Consider the following 25082-nt stretch of genomic DNA (forward strand, 5'->3'; position numbering starts at 1 on the left):
TATTCCTCAGGGAAATGTAAAGAGAGAAAATAAAACTTCAAAACTCAAAAGCAGAAATATAAAAACAGGATCCATGTCATTAATGTGTCAGAGGATCCGAGGACACATGTGATTGGCCATGTGTGTTTACTCCCCTCCTAAACCTTTCACCTGCCAGTCAAACCCCTGAGCTCCACCCTCCTCCTCCTCCATCCCTCCCACCTCCCCTCCTCCTCTCCTCCAGGCCTCCTTCCTGTTGCCATCTACGTTTGGAGACGCGTCCAAAGCCTTTTATTCCTCTCCATCTCGCCATCTCTCTCTCCACTCTGTCACACCATCCTGCAGTCCCTCCCATTGCCCCTTTAATTGTGTCTTTGCTCCTTCCCCCTGCTCGGTCCCGCTCGGTCCCACTCGGTCCCGCTCGGTGCGTAAAATGAATTTCCACTGAGAAATATTTCTCGCAGGTCTCACCTCAGCTGGAGAGGAGACGCTTGACGCGACACGCAGCTGAGAGCCGAGTATTTTGAAGATGTGGAGGGTGTGTGTGACTGCGTGGTTGTGTGTTGAGGAAATGAGGGGGGCGTGTGTTGAGTTTTTTGGGAACAGCCCTCACAGTGAAGTCTGGAGCAACAGCTGGATCAGCAGTCCGTCTGTCTGTCCGTCTGTCCCTCCGCGCAGCGCCGCAGGTGAGTCCAGCTCTTCTCCTCATGTTTACTCCTGCTGCACGTGCTTGGAAGAAAGTTTTGGGGATCCTGAGATGAACTTGAGACACAGCAGATAGACGCTAACGCAAGCTGGAATAATTTATAGATATATATCACAATAATATGATCAGCATAGTAACGTTATGGTGGATTTTTGTTAGTTGGAAAATGATCTTTTCTTATTTATATAAGTTGTAAGATTTGTTTTAGTGGGTTTGATCATCACTTATTGATATTCATTGCTTGATGTTTCTCCTTTTTGGATATACTAATTATTCATTAATCTACTCGTGCAATTACAGAAGAATCTCTTTTCAATTTATTGCTTGTGTCTTTCCTGGATTCTCAGAAGGCTCACAACACTGTGCTTATTATAATTATTTTTAGTTTTATTTTTGACATTCATACTTTGTACATTTTGACAGAAAAAAAAATGTAAAATCAGAACAAAGTGCATTGATGTTCTTTGCCAAACTGTGGAAGCCCATTTGTGCCAGTTAAAGGGAAAAGAAAGGATCAAATCAAACAATTTACAGAGCACCTTTATTCAATAATGCAGCCTGAAGTGTTTCACAGAGCAGAAGTACAACAGCACAGATAAAGTAACAAGTGATTAGGGAGGCATAATAACAATGAACGATAAAATATTTTAAATAAATAACATTTAAAAGCTGCACGTTAATTCTGAGAATTTACAAAATTATCTTGTTAAAAAAAAGCAGAATATTTTTATTAAGAAAACATTTCTCATACTTCTGAGACTGTTTTTGTTAATTTCAGGAAAATAAAGCTAATATTTTTTCAAAAAAAGTTATTTAATTTTTTTCATGACAACTTTTTTCCATTTAAAACAAAAAAGATATGCCTTGTTTTTCTTAATTAACAAGATTATAATCTCAGAATTATGGGGAAAGTTTTCATAAGAGGAAAAAAAATCTATATTTATGACTTAACATCAAGACTATTATCTCTGAATTATCAGGAGTGAAAGCAGCAAATGATATAATTTTGTTGAATTTTTGATGTAAGAAAAAATATATGCCTTATTTTTCTGAAATTAACAAAAAGTCTCAGAAGTATGAGTTGAATATATATGAATGTTTTCATAATAAAAAATACTTTTATTATTTCAGAATTATGAGCAAAGGTTTGTTGCCAAGCCAAAATTCTTAGAGTACATCAAAAATCTAACAAAATTATATCATTTGCTGCTTTCAGTGCTGATAATTCTGAGATAATAATCTTGATGTTAAGTCATAAAAAAATTGATTTTTTTTTCTCTTATGAAAACCTGCCCCATAAGTAATCTTGTTAATTCAGAAAAACAAGGCAAATATTTTTTTTAAAAAATGGATAAAATTTGTCATGATAGAAATTAAATAACTGAGAGTAAATCAAACATTTTACAAAATTATCTAATTTTTTTTTAAAAACGAGCAGAATATTTTTTCATGAAAACTTTACTCATAACAATAGATAATCATATTATGTCAGAAAGAACTGATTTTTTTTCTTATGAAAACTTGCCTCATAATTAATCATTTTGATTAATGATTAATAATAATACTATTTGTTCAGAAAATGATCAGTTTGGTCATGATGAAAATGATCATGCCAAGCCAAAATTCTGAGAGTAAATCAAAAGTTGTATTTTTATCTCATCATTTTTAATCAGATCTAATAGATCTGACTCTGACTTTATATTACAGTATTGACTTACGGTTTTGGAATTTAATTTCACAAGTTTGAGTCACTGCCTCGTAATTTTGACTTGGTAAGTAAAAATATTTATTGTTTTTATGTCATAGTTTTTAAATCAACTTTTTGACTTTTTAATCTAATAATTGTGACCTGCTATTTCATAATTACGACTTTTTATTATGACTAACCACATTTTTTTTCATGGTACAAATGGATTTCCACAGAAACCAAGACAGTTGGCTGAGGATAAGCCAAGACAAGACAAGACAAGACACGACAAGACTTGATTAATCCCACACTGGGGAAATTCATGTTGCATCAGCTCAACAGTCAGAAGTAGAAGAACATTTTAAAAAGTGAGACAAACCTGAGACATGAAAAAAATAAAAATAAGTTAAAAGATCAACTTTTAAAGAGATCAAATTAAAAGATCAAATTAAACAGATACTTTGTGTCCATGATTCATAGTTGCACGGGATAATTGTTGCACCTCTCGTCATATTTCCTCTCACAGACCTGCATATTGTGATAACACAGTCATAGACAGCACCGAATACTACAGCTAATTTATTGCATAATGTGTTGTGCGCTGTCTGACCTATGGCCTGTCTCTGTTCACCAGGATGTTGCAAGAGGGGTCGTCACATTAGGTCAGTAGTGAAATGTTCATGATGCCTTCACCGCCATGGGTCGGATGGACTGCTCTCTGTCTCCTTCTGCTCTGGAAGAGAACGGCAGGTGAAAATGTCTGTAGCAACACTGCAGCCGTTTATCTTCAGACCAACAGGAATGATTTCTGTGCTGTCAAGACGTTTAAAGCATCAAATGTGATGTTTCCTCATCTGAATGCAGCCACAAGTCAAAGGTCTTTATTTTTAGTGTCAGAACGAAAGTTAAAATTGTTGCTTCTTGGAGACGTTCCAGTCCCCTCCAGCAGGGATTTAAACTCAGCATGCACACATCAGACTGATACAGCGACAGAAGAAGGCAGAACAAAGAGAAGGAGTTACGAGACCTGGCTTTGGGCCAGTGTGTCTGCATGTAGACAGGGCAGAGCATCGATCTCACTCATAACTCATGTTATTTGTTTTTTTTACATAGACACTGCGGGTTAATTCTCATCACACCCCATAGCCACGTATCTGCTGTTTCTCCTCAGCTCACAGTGTGGAGGTGCGATGCTCTGTGGCACCAGTGGGGGCGCTACACCCAGTTCAAGGTCTGCTGGAGAGGTTTGAGGCTGGTCCGGGCTGCGCTGCGAGAGAACGAGGGGACAAAGAAACTCATGTCATCGCAGTGGGGAGAGTGACGCACAGCCCCGAGAACAAGGTAACAAGCTCACTTAAACTGTAAAATGTTGTTACATTAAAAGTCAAAAATATGTTAATAGAAACTATATATATATGTAAAAAATGTTGTTAGTTAAATCATTTAAAGGGATAGTGCACCCAAACATGAAAATTCAGCCATTATTTACTCACCAAAATGCCGAGGGAGGCTCAGGTGAAGTTTTAGAGTCCTCACAACACTTGCGGAGATCCCAGGGGAGAGGAGGTAGCAACACAACTCCACCGAATGGAGGCTGACGGCGCCCCAGATTCAAACGTCCAAAAACACATAATTGAAACCACAAAATGTTTTTCCAAACAACTTTTTATGTCGGGGCTTCAGGACACTTGGATCACTACGGACGAGCAGTATGGAGATATTTTGTGGTTTCAATTATGTGTTTTTTGGACCTTTGAATCTGGGGCACCGTCAGCCTCCATTAGGTGGAGTTGTGTTGCTACCTCCTCTCCCCTTGATTCTCCATAAGTGTTGTGAGGACTCTAAAACTTCACCTGAGCCTCCCTCGGCATATGGGTGAGTAGATAATGGCTGAATTTTCATGTTTGGGTGCACTATCCCTTTAAGTTGACTGCAAAAAGAAATGTATCGTTAAAGACATGGAGTGAAGTGATGAGGAAATGCCTTAAACCTGCATTCTTTCTAACAGCCAGCAGGGGGCGACTCTCCTGGTTGCAAAATGTAATTTCATCTCAGTTATTTTTTTTTTTTTTATAAGGACAACGCACATTAATTAACATCTCTGTAAATGTGCCAGTGTTAGCCAGCTGGCTAATTTTCAACTGCAATTCTTTGGTAAGATGTTAGCAAAACAGTCAAGAAGTTGAGTGTGGAACTATGGACACTTCTCGCCCTCAATGGTCGCCATCTTGGCTACGTAGCTGAAGGGGAGGGACCACTTTTCAAACTGGAAATGGCGGCCGAGGACTGTGCGACCGTGAACGTCACTGCATTGTACAAATACATGGGTTTTTTGCGCTAAGCACCACTATACTGTTGTTGGGTATAAGCCAGCACTATGTTTATTTGGTTAAATTAGCAGTCTGTAATGATTTGGTACCACGAACAATAACGCGAATGCTAATGCTAGTTTGCTAACTAGCTAATTTGCGGTCGTCATTTCCAGTGAGTGCACAACAGCTGTGTTTGGTTTGAGACAGCACTACCCTGTTGAAATTTGCACACTACGCCACTATATAGTGCACATAGTATGCTACATGGAAGGATAAGTTACTAACGGAAGTGATTTAAGACACAGCAAGTGTCCTTGGGTTCTCAGTCTCAGCTCCACCTTCTTGTCCAAATGATAGGCTAATTATTTATTAATCTTTCACCAGCTCAGTTTACTTTTAACTTCTTTCCTATTATTTTTGTTTCTTGACACATATATTTACTGTTTCCCTAAAGTAATTAGCCAGCATGCTTACACCGACAAATTTAGCTAGCTAATGCTAGCAGTTTGCAGGTACCATTCTTCTTTCTTCATAACATTAACTATAGCTCATTTCCTTGTCTTGTTTAAGGACCATTGACTCGTATTTCCTTGATGTTTTTTACATGTGCATGATTTAACGTCTTCAAATAAACTAAACAAAAACACTTCTAAGCAGCGTTAGCTAGCTAACTTTGAATTAAGAGTTTATTCAGTGATGCTACAGTAAGGCAGGGCAGGTTTTATGTATATGGAACATTTCAGCAACAGTGTGCTCAACATAAAACATGACAGGCATCAAGACAACATGTAGACGATACACACTGTAAAAATATATTTAAAAAGATTTCATTAAAGAATTTAAAATAAAAGGTTTGGAATATACTAAGACAGATTAAAGGTACAGTGGAAATAAAATCAATAAAAACATTTGGATAATGAAAATTACAGTGCAGTGTAAGTAAATATTTGATTTATAAAAAGGCAGCAGCAAACAGTCTTCTTTAACAGGAATGAGAGATGGTGATATGCAGCCACTCAATGGTGACAGTAGCTCAGTCCATAGAGACTTGGCTTGGGAACCAGAGGGTCACCAGTTCAAGTGCCTGTTGAGACCAAACACTGAGTATTGGCTGGCAGGTGGAGAGGTGCCAGTTCATGCTCCTGGGCGCTGCTTAGGTTCCCTTGAGCAAGGCACTGAACTCCCAACTGCTTGGGGTGCCTATCCTTGGGCAGCTCCCTCACTCTGACATCATCCATTAATGCATGTGTCTGTAGTTCAGAGCTCTGTGAGCGTGTGAAAAAATTGGATTTCCCATTTAGAGATTAATAAAGGAATGCTGTGTTTCTCACTACATATGAATGATTAACCTTGTGAACAACTCACATTTGATCAGTTTCAGGGCTTTATACATGTAAGTAGAGTTGGCCTATAACTGTCCTCGTTCATACACACTGAACATGCATGAAGTTAGAGCTCCATATACACTGGCTTTATAACTGTACCACACCCTTTCCTCCGCCGTCTGCAGGTGACGGTGTTGCTGAAGCCTTTATCTGCGTCCCCCTCACCTCTCAGAACGCTCCACCTGCTGCTCAGCTCCAAGCTCCCAGTCACCTGGTGGCTAGAGGCTGAGAGACTGCCCCCTGACCTCCCAGTGTTGGTGCAGGTCAGTGAGGGTCATCACATCTGTGTGATATGACACTACCCACTACCAATTCTCATTTGATCTGAATGCACGTTTGAATCATTTTAATATTTCCCCTGACATGTTCTTCTTATCTGCCAGTTGTCCTCAAACTCCAGCGTGCAGTCCCGCTCCCTGCGTTTGATCGTCCAAACGGTGCATTCGCTGCCTTTTCGTCCACACGCGCTGCACCGCTGGGCTCTGAAACACCATGGCAACCTGTCCTCTCTGACACACTCCACACACGGCAATCGAGTCTACGTCCCACTGGGAGAGGGTGAGCCGCCAAGAAACCAAATATTATAGTGATGATGAATGATGTTCAACCCTCATGCTGTTCGTAGTAGTTTGTATGTAGGTTTAAAGTCTATTCACGATACAGTTTTTACAGCTTCTATAGTTTATCATAGTGTTATTTGTGTAGCACTTAAAGATATGTTTTAAGCAGTGATTTAAAAACAGGTGATGTGTGAGCCAGCCTCATCTCCTCAGGCAGAGAATTCCAGTGCCTTGGGGCCTTGATGGCAAAAACACGTCCACCTTTAGTTACCAACCTCGATCTAGGGACGACTAGCGAGGGCAGGAGCACCTCAGGTCAGGACTTGGAGCATAGGCAGTCAGAAGCTCAGCCATATAACTGGCTGCTAAACCATGTTGAGCTGTAAACGTCTTTAAAATAATCTTAAAATCAGCTCTGAAGTTAACTGGCAACCAACCAAAACATACGTGCACTGGCTCTATCGGCCCCAGACATAACGGAGGCTCAGGTGATTCAGATTGTGGAGAACAACCCTTTAAAAACTTCTTCCCTCTTGCTCTGTCTCCATTTTACAGACCCCACCCTGCCTGTTGTGTGCCAGCTGCAGTCCATGTTCCTCTCCCACAACTACATGACCTCTGAGCTGCAGCCACAGGAAGTGCAGGGCTGCACTGACGCACCAGCAGGTGGGATCAGCCCGGAAGTACATGTGATCAAGCTCCATTCGGCAGGCTCGGGGCTCTGTGGGTGAGGACATGACGCTTCGGAAAATCATCGCAAGAGCATATATGACATGCAAAGTTAAATCTTGTCTCTCTCTCTCTCTCTGTCTCTCTGTCAGCTCTCTCCAGGTGGAGGTGATCGTTTCTCTGGTGCCGCTGGTGGCCAACTCAAAGACCCAGGCGGTTGTGCTTATTCTCAGCAGCTCTGTGCCAGTCAACTGGGCCATCGTTGCTAGTGGTGTCCAGGGTCATATTTCTGTTCATGTAAGGGCCCTGTCTCTTCTTTGTTTCTAAATTTTTAATCTAGTTTATGTGTCTAACGACTGCTGGAGAGTTGCTTTTTTAAATATATAATACAATACAATAGGCCTACGCACTTATAAACAGCTCCTGGAAGAAGATCAGCTCTGCACTCAGGATTTCAGGTAAACAGGCTATGATGCTTGTTAAGTTTGCCTAGCAACCTCAGGCACGACCTACTGCTGTGCTCTTGAAAGCTGGCACAGAAAAGGCACAGAAGTAGCACCCAGCGCCCGACCTTGCGTTTTCCAGGTGGTTAAAGATGAGGCACGTGTGCGGCCCCTTAGCCTGCAGTGAGCTACACGACAACAGACAAACTGGGCAAAGTCACATTCTTTTTATTTTCATGTTGCACATCATATTTATTTGATTGCACTTCGATGACGTACTTGTCATGATGTCTATGTATCTGTCTCTCTCCGTAGTCGTCCAACAGTGTGTCCCCACCCTACCCACCTGAGCCTGACCTGACCCTGTCCAGTGCAGTTAACCCCGACCTGTCCACCGTATCTGACCTTCTTGTGTGGGCCACTGAGAGCGGCTACACCAAGGTGACCTCATACACTGAGGCTGACCTGGCCAATCGCTTTGTGATCCAGCTGGCTGGGGGCGGGACAGGTCAGGACCCCTGTGTGTCTCTTGTTTCCATCACTGTGTGAGTGACCTGGACGCTTTAGTTCCTGATTTCCTGTACGTAAAGGAGAATCATTTCCTCACTCTTCTGTGTCCCTTTTACGATGGAGGATGGGAAATGAAAGCAGAATATTTCAATCGTATATGTTGAATGAATGGTATTGAAGTGTATGTGTGAGTTTTTAATGTCTCCGCGTGACCGTGTCTGTGTCTCCTCTCTGTCTGTGCCACAGACGCGGTTGCAGTGATGAATCCTCTGGTTGTGAGGCCTCCCTGGGCTGAGGAGCGCCGGCTGAGGCAGTGGCTGAACGGTGGAGGCAGAGCAGGAGGAGGCCGAGAGAGTTTCACGGTGCAGTGTGAGGACGGACGCCTCAGCGTGACTGTGGACCAACACATCCTGCAGGTCTTCATACCTCAGTATTAGATGTAAACAAATCATAAAGAGAGAAGCTAGCTGCCACAATTTAAAGGAACACTTCACCCACAAAATGACCGTTTATGTGACAATTAACTCGTTTACAAACTCTTACACAACTCGAACAATATAATCCAAGTCTTATTTATCCAGTCGTGTGAGGAAATACCTCCCAAACACAGGCATTTTTGCTAAAACGGACGAGTGGCATACCTCGGCATGTGCATTTGTTTGACCTCTGAGCTCACGTGGGCATATGCCCTCGGTGGAAGTGTTTTATAATGTCCTGTTTTAGCAAAACTACATGTATAATTGAATAAATTAGAATTATATTATACTGCATGAGTAATGTGAGACTTTGTAAACAGATGTTTTGATATAGTTTTGCTGTTGTTAAATAAGGACCCTGATTAATTCAATTCATGAAGTAGGGGTGCAACAATCTACAAAATTCACGTTTCGGTTTGATGCAACACTGTGGCGTCACCATTGGGTATGTTTTCAATGCAGCAAAAAGTTGGTATTAAGGTCTGACCAGAAAGGGCTCTTGAAGGAATAATGTAACAGGGTAGCCTGAGTGTCAGACTGAAGCTCCCAGAACCTTCGGTCTGACATGGCTTCCATTGAAGGCGATTTACAAGGGGGAGGGAATTTGATTTTTCCCTAACCAACCAGTAGAGATCAACGACTCACCCAGAATCTGATGTCATTAGTATCCATGCACAGAGGGTGCCGAAAACAAGCGAGCATTGCCCGTTTAAAATGTCTCCGTCGTCGTGCACACCCAGCTGCATCGCCCTTAAATCCAGTTTAGCAGCTTCCTTAATTTGGTCCTCCATTAACGCGAGTAGTGGTGAAATACCTCAATAGCATCGTTAATGTGGTCTGTAGGATCTGTAGCGGTCGCCATTGTTGCTATCCTCACCAGTTACCCACCGACGCACAGCTTGACATCAGCGTGGCGCTGATTGGCTAATCGCTAGACTCGCCCCCACCCCTGGCGTTCATTGGTCCGTCCATCGTTTGGACGAGATAAATCGCAAATTCATTGCAGTATGCCAGACCAGAGATGCAAGCCTACTCAGTTGAGTGGGCGGGGTCTATGGTCTGGAACCAGGAACATTGAACATGTTCGTAAAGCCTGTGTTTTAGACTACAGCAAAGGGTCTCATATCCACAGCTATAAGTGCAACGTTACCAATCGCCGCAGTGATTGCTCCTGCTCTGTTTGGTTCAGTTTGGAATGGCTGCCTTGTTTGCATCTACAGTTCCACCTATTGACACACTGGGGTGATGTTGCCATAAATGAGTTGACGTGTTTTAAGTAGTCCCACTGACTTAACCGACTGTCACATAGCAGATATAACATACTGTTGTTGTTTTATCCACCACTCTCTCGTCATCACCCTTATTACTCACAACGAAACCAAAGTGGCTCCAAATGTGACACCTTTAGGTTAATGGCGGTTCTATTTCTGGTCCGGTAATGGCCTTACTAACCATATTGCAATGGACCCTTTCAGTGGCGACATTACGATGACGTCAGTTTGTTATCTGGAGCCAAAGCTGCCTCTCCCCCACAGGGCTGTAGGCTCCACAGGAGTGTTAAAATGTGTTTGTCTTGTTGTGTTATTGGGAGCCAGAATAGAAGGAGTCATGGCTCAAAACCAGCCGCCACTGCCCGTCAACAAAAACAAAGACAACTATGGTTAAATGTGATAAGACCAAAGGACTGGACGGAGGCCGTCATCAAAAATGCTCACATGTGCAGCGCACACTTCATATTAGGTTAGAGAGAAAGTATTTCCTGTTGTAGGGATGAATAAGGTTATGTGTATTAAGGGTTATCATGTCCACCTCATCAGAAACTGGGGAGGGATTAAGAGGAATATTGGATTTCTCTGCAACGCTAACTTTTTAGCACATTAGCTAACGTTAGCTTCCATAGCAAAACAAACAAGTGTGGTCCTCCTTTGTAAGATTGGCTTCCTGTGACATCATCCATCCACTGAGTGAGAGCATACGGGTCGGCCAGTCTGGTCCCGTTGGTCAGTGTTTACTTATTCAAGTAACACTGGCGGTCCCGGAGAGTGAGTGACCTGACATGGTGCGTTGGTAAATTCAGTCTGACGCTCTACACAAAAATGAGAGCCCTGTTGGTCGGAGAAACGGAGCGTTATATTTCTACATGAATTAACGAGCGGTTAAGTTAATCACACATTCACTTCAAGCAAAGTCCGGGGTCTTGTCACACGGAGTGTGCTCTGCCACTGCCAGAGTTCGGTGCTCCGGATAACCGAACAGTACATTCAGACACTGTCCAGTTTGTGCCAGAGTGCGCTTGTATCATCCTCCTCCATTGTTCAAAACAAGCCAACAGAAGCTGCAGGGAGTAAGGCAGAGGGCCCGTGGGGTGGCTAGTAGCTAATTCTTGTCTAATTGGTGGTCTGATAAACAGAGCGATAAACTCTACAATAAAGTAAATCAGTGTTTGGGAAACGCTGGGTTATCGTATGAAGCATGTGTATCCGTGCCCATGGTCATGTTCAAATGATCATGATGAAACGATGGCTGTTAAACCAGCTGTGTGTATAGAAACATTTTTACATTTGAAAGTTACGTTGTCTCACACCAGTTCTCCTCTTCAGAGCCTGTCTGTCCCAGTGGCTGCCGTGACTCTACGAGACTCGACATGCCAGGCTCAGTCCAATGGGAGTCATTTCCTGTTGGTGTTCCCAGTCATTTCCTGTGGGACTGAGGGTCTTCTCCTGGGACAGCCTAGAGGGGTGCAGTACAAAAACATGGTGAGACAAGAATGTCGGACAGGCAGGGTTTAGAGATTTACAAAATGATGTATCTTAAATACTGTGTTGTCTTTTAAACTCTGTGTTACGTTCATTTTTACCAAATTAAATTTGTTTATTTTATTCCAGAAATAATCTATATTTTCTTTTTCACTTAACATTTATAGAATTCTCTGGTATTTTAAAAATACAATAATTTACATTCGCCAACAGAGGCAGAGGAAATTAGAGATGAGGTTTAGGGAGGAGAAAACAGCAGAGACAGACAAAGTGAAGCTTTAAGAGCACAGAGGAAAGATCATCTGGATTCAAAATGAGGTTAAGGTTTATCAGACGTGGCAGAAACAAAAACAAGAGGTGCATAATGGACACTTGACACGGTGGTAAGGAAGTTGTCCCTTGTGAGACCTGTGTGACCCAGGTCGTCATGACCAGAACAGTGCTGACTTAAAGCGTAACTACGGGACGCTGCATGAGGGCAAATTAAGTGAGAGAAAGTCTCGGTTCAGAGGCAGGAAAATGGAAGGAGGGAGGACACAGAGTGATTTAGAGAAAGGTAAAGAGGCGAACAACAGAGGCAGAAGGTGTGTGTAATGAAACACTCAAGCAAAAGTGTGTCTATAACATGTAAAAATAAATGCTTCTTTCAGTCTTGATGACATAATAACCATGTTTTAAGGCACATAAAAAAACTGCCATCAAGAAAGACAAATTTAACATGAATAACTGCAGTTCTCTAAATAGGGATGAAATAAAAGTGTGGCTAACTTCTTCCAGGTTAGCAGAGGATAGAAAAGATCTGATTTTAATTTTTGGACTGGACAAGACTGCCCAATCAGTCTTTCTTCAGCATTGGCAGTATAAAAACAAAATCGGGGAGTGCAGCAAAATGCCGCCTACCTACTTTTGTTTATACAGAATGTGCCTTTTTCGGGGCAATGGGGGGCGTGAGCAAGTAACAAAACGTGTAGCTCAGCATGTGACGTAAACAGTGACGTGGGAGGGAAGCCGTGGCTGGTCAGTCCTTCGGCGATTCTCTCATAAGTCGGATTCTCAGTCATCCAGGTCATGGTAATCGTACGTGCTAATATTGTAGGCAACTGGACTTGCTTGCGTTTCTTGAAGACGTTTTGCCTCTCATAAAAGAAGCATCTTCAGTTCTAAATGACTGGTACGAAGTTGCTCCTTCTTTGAGGACAGCAATGTGCACATCTTGGCCTGGGAGGAAAGATAGTTTGAAAGAGGACTAAAAGAAGCCACCTACGTCAAGCTGGAACGACCATCGTTAAACAGAGCAGGTGGCTCACAACACTACTTATCCCCCACCTACAATGCAGTCTTGGGATCCCTCCCCAGATGACTTCACACCCATTCACCCCTGGTCCCACCTTATGACTCACATGGTGGCCAGGTGGGTCAACGACTCACATTGTGACCCTAACGACTCTGAAACTAAGAGCTCATGTGACCCCTACGACTCTGCAAGGGTTCCCACGCGCACAGGGTTTAAAGCCTGGAACTTCGTACCAGTCATTTAGAACTGAAGAAGCTTCTTGGACGAGAGGCGAAACGTCTTCAAGAGACGCAAGCAAGTCAAGTTGCCTACAATATTAGCACCTACGAGTCATAGTTCACAAGAATCTGAGCACGTGACTCCAGGGGAAAGTCGCGGGCAAAAGTCAGTTTTTTTGTGACCCATCCACCACCCCAACCTGCCTCAAGTGCTCAGGACTGCATCCTTGTTTACTGCCATTGGCGCATTGATCACGTGATCGCAGCCTTTCAAAATATGTGGGATATGTAGGAATTTGGGTGGATTGTTTTTCGTAGGAAAACATATGAAATATTTGTGAGAACAGCCTGTTTAGGGTGAGAGGCAATTATCCCATACATGTCTCCCTCTTCTCTGGCCAGGTGTTATTATGGAGAGACGAGCCTCACACCATTCTGGCACGCAATGAGACGGAAAGGAGGTCCAAAACTCCACTTGGCATACATGTGAGATATCTGTATATCTTCATACCTTCATTTTTGGTACAATAAATCTTACCCATCATTCATTTAAGGGAACCTATTATACTTTTCTTTATTTTTTCTGTCGTATAGAATGTTACAGTGTCGAATGTTCACGCTAAACATGGCCGAAGTTTCAAATAATGAGGTAAACATATGTAAAAGTAATCTTGTAAGCTTCAAATTGTTCTGAGAACTCTTTTTCCAAGGTTTTATTTTACTTACGGATTTCTTTATATGGTCATCTGCTTCAGGCATGCTACTGCAAGTGTTTACATTACATACACTGCTACGTGTAGCTACATGCTAATATCAGGGGAACCTGTAATCTTTGTTGGGGATGTTGTTAATTTCATGCTAATTTAGGATCATATTTCTGCTGAACCATGTCCGGTTGTCTTTGAAAACTTATATCGGTGAATTTTTCACGGGAGAAAGTGCCGCTATACACAGTCATTCCCCAGCTGCAAGTACACTGCTACATGTAGCTACATGCTAACGTCAGGAAAATATGTAATCTTAGTTGCTGATGTTCTCCCAGTTTCAGATTATATTCCTGCTGGAATGTGTCTGTTGTTAGGATTTTGGTTTAGAAGCGTATATACGTGACTTTATTTTTGGCTGCAATGACGGTGCAGAGATGCTGACATGCAGGAGCCTGGAAACACTGACCAATCAGAGCACAGGGGTCTTAAAGAGACGCTAAAATGGAGCATCTCAGACAGAGGTTGAATACAGGTGTTCCAACACAGACAGTAGCTGTGTCTCCATTCTTGGGGCGTGGGACGTGGCCTTCACGGTCAACGTCAGCCACATCCTTTGAAGACTGTATTAGCCAAGCCATTGAAGGCTGCAGCCCCTGAATTGAGACACAGTTATTATGAGGAAAATAAGATGTTGCAAACATGTTCTAGTAGAAACCCAAAAATACAAGGATGAACCTGAAAACGAGCATAATCGGCCCTCTGAATATTTTTAACCTGTAATCTCCTGTTTCTCTTTTCAGTTCAGCTGTTTGGCTGCAGTCCCCACCCTCCCCAGATCTGCTGACGATGATGATGATGACGATGATGTAAAAACTCCTCAGGCAGAGCTGATCCCCTGGGCACCCGAGGGTCCAGTGCCTGATAGAGGACTGAGCCAACTACTGACACCCAGACACAGATCTGGGCCTGTTCTTACTTTGAAGCTGTTTGTCACTGAGAGCTACGAGCAGAGGCGGATTGGCCCCTGTGTCATAACCGCAGACCACCGTGTCTATGTTGAGGTGTGTGTGTGTGTGTGTGTGTGTGTGTGTGTGTGTGTGTGTGTTGGATATTTTCTGTTCTTTTGATTTTAAAAACAAAGAACACTAAAATTCTTTGAAGTTAAGACCTTCGTTGGTGTTGATTTTTCATTATTCTAAACTCTAATAAACATTTTGATCACCGCAAATTAAATGTTTGTTACCAACTGACTTCATAGTGCATTATTACACTCTCGTATCAAACATCTTGTCCAAACATTCAGCTGCAGTTTGTCTTCTTCATTGCTGTTTCATTATCTGTCCTTCTGCAGATTTCAGCCAAAGGCTCCTTCATAGATGTCTTGGAGGTGCAGTCATGTGTGGTCTCTCCTCAGTCAGACCCAAAAAAGTCTCGTTTCTGGACTGTCATCAGCGACAGCTGTTCCTCAGATCCCTCACTGGCCCTCGGTGCAAAGACAAAAGATGAAGAGGAAAAAGAAGAGGTCGGAGATGATGGTGAACTGGAAGAGGAAAAGGAAGAGACAGATGGACCAGAAGAAGGCAGAGATGGAGATGGAGATGTCCGGCTCCGAGGCAAATTTGACAGAAGGGGGAGAGAAGCGTCAGAAAGGAAAGAACGGAGCAGCAGAAACGTGGGAGCAGAGGAGGAGATGCAGTCCCTGAGATTTAGTTTCATCCTGCGACCTGTTTATAATGACTCTATGCAGTTCCTCCACTGCAGCCTTCGCCTCTGTGTCTCTGATTTAAAAAGAGAGAAACCCACGAAGGAAACCGTAAAGAATGACTGTGAGGGTGGGCTACATATCCCCCCACTTGTATCTAGATCACCCAGACATCAGGTACACAAACAATCAACACATCAGAGCTACGTTTCATAGCACAGAACAGGTGCAAAATAAAGTATCCTGTTAAATGCAGTAACATAGTTTGATACTTTGGGAAATCACCGTCTTGTTAAGAGTACGATGAGAGCACTGATACTATGCTCATGTGTGAATGCTAAGGCTAAAGCGTAGGTGACAGATAGCAGCTGTTAGAGTACAAGTGGTACAAAGACTGGAAATATCTGCAAATCAGCAGCTCTGATTGGTTGGGAGCCATGACTGTGACTCCCTCCCCAGGCACAATCAGACACAAGTGGTTTTCTCGACGGGTTTTACTGAAGTCTTCTCTCCTCATCAAACCGTGAAAACTAATAATACACAGTATTAAACATACAGACAACACGTTAGCTGAATAGCAAACATGATAGCAAACAATAGAAAACAAAAATAAATACAAACGTAATAAAGTACCTCGTTGGCTGCATGCTAGGAAAGGAAATCATCTTGGAATCTTCTTATCTTCGTATACACCAGTAAACATTACTCTTGTTCTAAAAGCAGGTACAGCTCATCCTCAGGTGCATATGAGCATCTCTCAATGCAACCTGCACTCAACAGCGTCACCTAGCTTATAACTCACTCACGTTAACCAGACGGAAACAGCTCAACGGAGCTTCAAAATAAAAGACTCTTCCTGTTTACTAAAAGAGCACAAATGAAATACAGAATATTACCCAAAATAAATTCTGACTCATAAAGTCATTCTTAGATGGAAACTTCATGGAAATATGTAACACATATAGCGGCAACAGTTACAGTGACATTAAACCGACATCAGTTGACTTCTCAGACAGCAAATGTGCAGGGACTCGTTCAGTGAGTAATAATGATCAGTGATTCATTCACTCAACGCACCACAGAGTGAACATGAATCCTGAGTGACAGACAATGAGTCGCTCAAACCACCCCCTCTCCCTCCCATCTGTGTCTTCAAGTTTCAGTAGTAACAAACCTTTTATTGAACAATTAGGGTTTGTGAAAATGTAAGTGCTGCAGGGGAGGATTCAGCTTCCAGTTTGCAAATGATATATTTATTAAACTAAATTCTCTGCTCTCAGTTGACTAGTCACCGAGCTGAACTGAATGTTTAGCTGTGTTTCAGTTTGGTTAGTGGGACCACCGAAAGATTCAGTGGGTCTTTGAAACAAATCTTTTTAACTTAAAATGATTGCTTTGCCCATCACTAACACACAGGCCTTCTCCTGTGTCTCCATCTCAGTGTGAGATCAGAAACCTCTCCAGGCCGATGGTCGTCACCCAGGCTATAAGCTCCCTGGCACCCAAACTGCTGAGGCCCCCCGCTGGCCAAAGGACCAAGAGACTGAGTGTCTCCCCAGTGGCCAGTCCAGACCCAGAGCACAGCAGTGAGTATCTTTTATCTTTATGTTACTGTGAGACTGTTTAACCTATCGTCATGAACACTGTGTGTGTCTCCAGGCTCTGTGGTGCAGACGGGACCAGTGATGGGAATCGTCTTCGCTGCCTTTGTGATGGGTGTCAGTCTGATGGGGGGGCTGTGGTGCATCTATTATTACACAGGTAATGAGATCAGCTTCCTTCAACCACTGGAAACGTAAGCCATGTTTCCACCGAGCAGTTCAGTTCAGTACGCTTTTTTCCGTTTCCACTGTGAAAAGTTGTGGATGGCACCAACAGAAGCGTTCTGTACCGTCCCCATGTTTGGTCCCCCCTCTGTTGGGGTACCTAGCACACAGATCTGGTACTAAAAGGTGGAGCTGTGGATGCTGCAGTCTGATTGGTCAGTAGAGGACGGTCACTCTGCTCAGGGCTGAGTTGTGTCTGGTTTTGAGGCTCATGTAACCACTGTTCATACTGTGGAGAGTTTTATTAGTAAACTGTAACTATAAAATGAAAGGATGTTTTGCTGCAAAAAGTTAAAGGAGCTATATGTAAGAAATCTAAAGCAAAACGTTGTAAAATCCTCGTAATATGTCACAGAGACTAAGGAATAATGTTCATATGACCCATATCACCGACAACAATAGTACAGCCAGAATATTCGGTCTGCAAATCATGTTTATGTTTTGAATTTGTGTTTTGGCCTGTTGCGCCACCCACCACTGTCTACCAGTCACGCAGTCAAAAGACTTTCAGCATCCGGGTTGCCAGTAGTTACGACTGAGCTACAATGGCTGACGGTGTGAGTAAACCCAAACGACCTCGTTATGATTCCCAAAAACGCCAAGACAAAACTCGTGACAAAGCGAGGCTCTATATAGGAGATGCTTTTGAACGGTGGAGACGGTTGAAAGCGGAGAAGAATTTGAAATCGGATGTTGAAGTGGCTACTCTTCTCCTCGACAGGTAAGCTTTAGCCAAAGTTGGCTAACTAGCATCATAGCCAGACGGGGATGGACATTTCGAATACTTTCAACTGTTATTCATTTTCGATCATACATTGTAGCCCATGTGCAGGTGGGTCATCGACCCGACTGATTTTTTTGAGAAACAAACGTTAGCAGCACAGCAAGCAGCATTAGCAGTGTCCCGGTACATAGCATTAGCAGCCGGCTCCTCCTCAGCTGTATCCTGGCAGCAGCGTTAGTAGCAGCGTTAGCAGCAGCGTTAGCAGCAGCGTTAGCAGCAGAGAGGCCGGACTTGCTTGAACAGCCTCGAGCGATGCAGCCCTGCCACGGCAGCCGCCCGTGGGCAAACAAATCAGTCTCCAGCGTGCCGCTGTCCAGCAACCTCGAATCTGTAGGGGAGGGGGGGCGGACACAACTCGCCATAGTATTTTGAATTTGAGTGCAGTAACCGTTTTGGCCACATTCTTACATACAGTGCCTTTTAAATGGATCGTATTTTTGAAATATTTCTAACATGATGAGCACAAGCTTTGTGACATGCTGCTCAAAACTTAAATTACTGTCAAACCAGACTCTGAGATTTCTTGCAACAGGTTGGATATTTTCCAACAGGAGTAATGTGCTGCGGCCGATGACAACAATCTCTATTTTGTCTGAGTTCAGCTGAAGAAAATTTTTGGAATCCAGCTTTTAACATCAGTAAGACAGGGTCTGTGGATCTAACAGGCAGGTACATCTGTGTATCATCAGCATAACAACGAAGAGACACCATGTCACTGAATAATGAGTTATTTTCTAAAGGGAGATTTTTTTTTTACGCATACTTTCATTAACAAAATGGTTTCAAGTTTTAGTTGCAGTGATAAAACGTTTGTTCCACTAACAATAAACCTTCTGTTTTCATTCATGTAAGGGTCCTTCTGACTGATATTAATATAGATTCTGTAATACCATGATATGAGACAGTTAGCATACCTAGGTGACACATTGAACGTTATTAAATATTCTCTTTTGAAGGTGCACGTCCAACATCACTCAGAGGAGAAAGTCATTTAACAGACCACACTCAGGAAGGCCACAACATCTGGAATCCACCGTCACTGTCTGACCAGTCCTCCAGCTTGGTGTAGAGGTAAGATCTAGAGTTAAGAATCGCTGGCTTACATGATCCCAAACCTACTACGTTTACATGCCAACTAATATTCTGAGTAGGACAATATCCTGAATTTAATACATGTCACAGCATATTCCTCTGAACTAGGCCTTTTTCGGAATGTAGCAGTTACCTGTTACTAACCTAATCTGTTACACTGAGTGATAGGCCTACACTAGAAGGATGCAGTCGAGCACGGATGCAAAATACATCCATGAGCAGGAGTCACCATGGATGCAGGCGTCACGTGCAGGTGCCAGGTGGGAGCTTCTCGTGAGATTTTGAAGTATCTCGTCTCCTCGTTCAGGAGAAAAATTACCATGAAAAACAGAAAAAAAATACCTCGAAAAACAGGGAAAAAAATACTCTGAAAAACAGAAAAAATTACGCAAAAAAACCAACAGAAAAATAAATAAATTACTCCGAAAAACAGAAAAAATTACACACAAAAAAAACAGAAAAATAAATAAATGACTCCGAAAAACAGAAAAAATTGCACAAAAAAACCCAGAAAAATAAATAAATTACTCTGAAAAACAGAAAAAAATGCACAAAAAAAAACAGAAAAATAAATGACTCCGAAAAACAGAAAAAATTGCACAAAAAAAACACAGAAAAATAAATAAATTACTCTGAAAAACAGAAAAAATTACACAAAAATCCCCCAGAAAAATAAATAAATGACTCCGAAAAACAGAAAAAATTGCACAAAAAAACCCAGAAAAATAAATAAATTACTCCGAAAAACAGAAAAAATTGCACAAAAAAAAACAGAAAAATAAATAAATTACTCTGAAAAACAGAAAAAATTGCACAAAAAAACAGAAAAATAAATAAATTACTCTGAAAAACAGACAAAATTACACAAAAAACCCCAGAAAAATAAATAAATTACTCCAAAAAACAGAAAAAATTACTCCGTAAAACAGGGCTTTTTTATTCTTCTCCTGCCTAATCAGCTAATTCCCTACACCTGAGCTTCTCCACCAATCTCTCCACCTGCACTTCATCCCTTCGTTAGATTAGTTTGTATTTAATACCAGGATCACTATTTTCAAGACGACAACTAGATTTTGAGATTATGTCCCGTCCTGCTGCTGGTGGAAAATATTACACCAAACTCCCTTTAAGAAATATGACATTTAAACAATTCCCTACGTATCTGCAAAAACACATAACTCTAGAAACACAAGACCAAAGGCATCACAGGTCAACAGTGTTCTTGACAATTCGGCATCAGTATAATCTATAAAGATAAACTGTATTTGTGCACAAACTTTACATTTTGGATTTTGTCGCCTCAACTTGCCACCAGCCTCCTCCACTATTTCAGTGAGAGGAGAGGCCAGCTGTTTCAAAAATTAAGATTTGTCATGCAAATAAGTGGTGGTTGGTGGATCAAACACCAAATTAAACGCACTCTTGATCACCCCATAGCTCCACCAGTTTCTCCTCCTTTCCCACAGTACAAGAGAACTGAGACTAGTTCACGTTCTTGTGCCTGCCACGTTAACTGTCTGCCTAGTTTTCTGCTTCCTGTTTGGTGCTGGAGAGAGCGCAGCCATTGCTGACAATGTTCACTTCATTGAAAGTCACTATTGCTTTAACTGAGACCAAAAACTTTTTTGTGGAAACGTCAAGACGAGAAAAAGGCTTACTGAAGAAGCTCAGATTAAGTTTTATGACCAACACCACCTGATGTGAAACTGTCAAGATTTTTCCAACATGGGCTGTATTAATTTCATTGACAAAAACTATGACTCAAATTTTTCATCAACGATCTTTTTTCCATGACGAAAACGAGACACTGACGAGCTAAAAATAGATCATGATAACAAATCACTAAGACGACATCTGTGTTTCTTTTTTGTTGACGAGACGAGATGTGATAAAAATGTTAATGGTCGACTATCGGACAGTGAAAGTCAACAAAGGCCGTGCTTGTAATTATCTTCAAATGCAGCATGGCAGCTGCCCCTCAGCCGCTGAATGGCAGCAGAGTAAGCGGCCACCTAGCGCCGGACTTCACAGCTGATCCCCATGGGACTCAGTCCGGACTTTGTTATGGTTTGATTTACAACAAACCTGGGAACAAGTCCTAGTTGTCTCACATTAGTTATTTGTTGAGAGTATAAATAGAGAGATGTTGAGCTTTTCAAATGATGATCAGGGAGCGTGTGCTCATAAATCAGCCCTTAAACCTGTCAAACACTGCTGGAGACATGACAGTTTCGTGTGTCATCATGTCTTTATCAGGATGCTTCCTAGATTCCTGATTATCAGACAAATATACAACAAACAGAGCTTTTAAATTCAAAAACACAAAGAGGATGAAATAAGTTCTTACATGATAAATCAAGTTTATTTTTAAGCATGCAAGGTGTTACATGATGCATATTCTTGACTTTTACAAATACAAATGATTGAAAATTATTTACAAATGCCACTTCACACAGCTCTGCCATCTCTTATCTTACTATATAATGACGAAAACCCTGTGTGTGTCTGTTCCAGGTTTTTCTCCTCACTGACTTGGTCAATCCATGTGAAATTTGGCACAGTGGTAGAGGGTCATGGGAGGATGCCAATGAAGCAATATTACATCAATTGGCCAAAGGGGGGCGCTATAGCAACCCATTGAAATTGCAAACTTTGAATGGGCATATCTCATGCCCCGTATGTCGTAGAGACATGAAACTTTGCGCAGAGATGCCTCTCCTCATGAGGAACACATTTGCCTCAAGAACCCATAACTTCCACTTATATAGATTTTCCACCATTTTGAATTTTTTGAAAAACACTTCAAATGGATCTCTTCCTAGGAAGTTTGAGCGATCTGCATGAAACTGGGTGAACATAATCTAGGGACCAATATCTAAAGTTCCCTCTTGGCAAAAGTTGGAAAACTTCCTAAAACTGAGCTTCTATAAGGCAATGAATATTGCGGAGGGCGTGACTCATCACATAAAGGTGTAGAACATCTCAAGGGTTTCACCCATCACCACGCAACTTTGTAGGCATATGACCACACATAATCTGAGGGGACCCCTCCATTATTGAGCCCATCAAACAAAATGGGGGCGCTAGAGAGCTCATTTCTTATCTAGGCCTAACCGCCATATGGATTTTTACTAAACTTGGTAGATATGTAGAACAGGACGCCTCAAGGTGACTGGAGAAATGTAACTCTAATTGGCAACTGGGTGGCGCTATAACAACAGAAAAATGCTTCAAAATGGCTAAAATGCGACCGATCGCTGTGGCTGCAATCGTACTATCAAATTCACAAACACTCTGTCTGAATACATTGCTCTTCTTAATGGGTTCAGCTGACTATTTAATCTGCAGTTTCCTATGACCTGTATCCCAAACACACACCATGTGAAACTGTACCTGGGCAACTGTGCACTCAGTGGGTATGGACTAGTTATTTGTATTTGTAGAAAAAATTGTCTAAATGTAATTTTAATACAGCCTGTCACCTTGATTCTGATTTCTGGTGCATGAATTAGCCTCACTGGATTAGTTTAGAGATTAAAAAAACATATAGAAAAAATAATGATTAAAATGTCATGAATTTTTGTCGACTAAAATTAGACTTAAACTATAAAGGATAAAAATGACTAAAATGTGACTAACACCAATAAACATTTTCATCTCAAGACTAACAGCTGTCAAGATTAACACTGGAAATTGGAAATTTGTCTGACAGGGAGATTGCTTCAAAAGTTGTTTAGTGTGAGGCCGGTGTTCGTCCTGGTTTTCAGTTCAGTCTTTGTTGGATCCCTGGTTTTACTCTGCAGTTTTCCTTTGCTCACACAAACCTTGAATAAAGAGTTATTTCCTCACGTTCCTGCCTCCTGCAGTCTGCTGCGTTTGGATGCACCTGCTCCACTCTTCACAAAGATTAAACTGAAATGCCAGCAGCACATTGCATCACATCACACAGACAAATGCCTGTAATCGTTGTTATCATTGTCAGTCAAGCAGAAGTGAATCTACCACAATCTCCCTTTGTCCCAATTAAATATCTTTACAAGCTTACAGAGTAAACCTGTACAAGTTTCTTCAGCTGGGCGACACAGAGTGAATGTCAGAGTAGAGTCTTTAAAATAAACTGTAGTGGTTAGAACACTCCAGAAAATATACCAGCATTAACACCTGCAGATTTCACCCTGATAGGTCTGAACAGTTTTATTCTTTTATCTCCTTCGCAGGATTTCCTGCAAATCTGAGAACTGGGACAGAGGTTTCTAACAGCTTGTGTGTTGGTGAAAGCACAGCTGCCATGTTGGTACACTTCTCCTCCATCATTCATCGCCGTGCAGCCGAAATGCGAGACGACTGAAACCATGTGAATACAGTCGCACTTTTTCATCTCCATACCATCAGATGTTTGATTCAAAGTGAAACGTTGTTTGTCAGATGCTGCGGGCCACTCTGCACCAAGTCATTTCAAGAGTGGCAGCGAGCCGTCGCATGGAGAGACATTTATCTGGATTCAACAGGATCTGAGGTTGGTTGGAGTGACTCAGACGGAAACCACATCATCATCTCCCCCTTCAGAGACGGAGCACAAAGATAAATTGAGAGGCCTCTGTGTGCGCCTGTGTAAAGAGTCGGTGTGTTTTACAGAGTCATTTTCACTCTTTGTGTTGTAACTGTGAATCAGCTGGAAACTGCATTTATCTGTATGTGAATTCTTTTGTGTTTATGATGTATTAAACAAGCCGAGATATGTGTCAACTCGCCGTTTCACTCTCAGATCACATGCAACACTAAACCCAAAGAAAACAACAAAGCAAGAAACCGGTGAACACAAAGCTGGCATACATGTGTTGTCACATATGAGCGTTCATTGTGAGTCATGTTTTCGGTCCACCTGATAAATATCCACTGTTGTTTTAGCTTCTGTTTTGTTTTCGCCCCAACAATTGTGTTCTCACGCCACAAGTTTTACATTTCGTTGTATAAACGTATGTTTATTATTAGTGCAACAATCCAAAACAACGACAACCACTGTCCAGAATGTACTGCATGCTCACAAAATCATTGAAAGCACACCACGGCAAACAACAGTTGGATGTATTGACCTGGATGTAACATGACTTCGTATGTAGTTCAATGTAGTGCCGACTTTACGCTTGAAAAGATTAACTGAACATCCTGTTTTCGAAGCAGCTCGACATAACCTGGAGGTAATTCACATGAACAATAAATGCAAATAACTTCGGTCTTGCAGAGAATCGTGTGGCAGGGCTTTGAAGTTGAACTTGTTATGCAGAAGACAACTTTCTTTATCCGTTTATCAGCTCACGTAGGTTTGTTTCTGCTCGCCAAGGGTCATAATTACAGAGGGTAAGTGCGTTGATTGTGCATCAAAGAAATTAGTGGCGTTAAAAGGAATTTGCGTTAACTTTGACAGCCCTCGTAATTATAAAAGTAAACTCAGGGCATTGGTACAATTGATTCATACCTCGCCCAGGTAAGACTGCCCCTGTCTCTCACCACGCAGCCTTCACATTAGTAATGTCGCTCCGTACCTGAGCACACTTACGTCATCAACGTGACACTTTTGTTGTGCTACAGTGTAGAAAAAGGCGTCGCAGATGCACACCGCTGCTCAGCTCTCTGCTTCCTGCTGGAGCTCCAATTGCAGGTCAAATGCGGCAGCGAAGCCGGATTCGGTCTGTCTGCGGCATCTGACGAAATTGAGACCATTTCATAACAGGTTAATAATGTATTGATTCTCTTTTTTGGCGCTAGGGCTGCAACCGTATGAGATTTTCACGAAAATATTGCTGTGTTACGGTATTACAAAATTTATATTATTAACAATTAGAATGAGCCTTAAAGGAATGAAAACAGAAGGGTTATTGTTGGTTGGACAAATATTTTATTACTATAACTGAAACGCTATTTTCCCAGAACTCTGCCTAAAAGATGGAGAGGCTTCATTAAGTCTCTTTAGCTGCA

At 42.0% G+C, this 25082-nt stretch overlaps 1 protein-coding gene across 4 annotated transcripts; it reads left to right on the plus strand.

Annotated features, from left to right (window-relative positions):
• The first annotated feature begins 49 nt into the window (after nucleotides 1-49).
• engl (endoglin, like) lies at nucleotides 50-24066 on the plus strand. Of its 4 annotated transcripts, XR_007447828.1 has the most exons (18): nucleotides 50-665; nucleotides 3007-3122; nucleotides 3544-3713; nucleotides 6195-6332; nucleotides 6453-6627; nucleotides 7185-7356; nucleotides 7451-7595; nucleotides 8057-8249; nucleotides 8498-8667; nucleotides 11328-11483; nucleotides 13398-13481; nucleotides 14503-14763; nucleotides 15054-15581; nucleotides 16846-16990; nucleotides 17064-17165; nucleotides 18971-19085; nucleotides 19275-19366; nucleotides 23324-24066. XR_007447828.1 is itself a non-coding variant. In XM_049560677.1 (17 exons), the coding sequence occupies exons 2-16, from the start codon at nucleotides 3070-3072 to the stop codon at nucleotides 19081-19083; spliced, it is 2598 nt and encodes an 865-aa protein (XP_049416634.1). In that variant the 5' UTR covers nucleotides 50-665; nucleotides 3007-3069; the 3' UTR covers nucleotides 19084-19085; nucleotides 23324-24064. The 4 variants fall into 4 exon arrangements, 3 of the variants coding, with proteins under 3 accessions (XP_049416634.1, XP_049416632.1, XP_049416633.1); XM_049560677.1 differs by lacking the exon at nucleotides 19275-19366 and having other exon boundaries at nucleotides 3551-3713; nucleotides 23324-24064; XM_049560675.1 differs by lacking the exon at nucleotides 19275-19366 and having other exon boundaries at nucleotides 51-665; nucleotides 23324-24064.
• The last annotated feature ends 1016 nt before the right edge of the window (nucleotides 24067-25082 follow it).

Source organism: Epinephelus fuscoguttatus, linkage group LG19, assembly GCF_011397635.1.
Source record: "Epinephelus fuscoguttatus linkage group LG19, E.fuscoguttatus.final_Chr_v1".
NCBI classification, from domain to species: Eukaryota; Metazoa; Chordata; class Actinopteri; order Perciformes; family Serranidae; genus Epinephelus; species Epinephelus fuscoguttatus.

Bases quoted from the DNA above. Each gene is read 5' to 3' on its own strand.
- engl (XM_049560675.1), top strand. From the start codon at position 3,047: ATGTTCATGATGCCTTCACCGCCATGGGTCGGATGGACTGCTCTCTGT. The intron at 8,250-8,497 runs GTCAGGACCCCT...TCTGTGCCACAG, and splicing joins GCTGGCTGGGGGCGGGACAG to ACGCGGTTGCAGTGATGAAT. The intron at 16,991-17,063 runs GTGAGTATCTTT...GTGTGTCTCCAG, and splicing joins TCCAGACCCAGAGCACAGCA to GCTCTGTGGTGCAGACGGGA.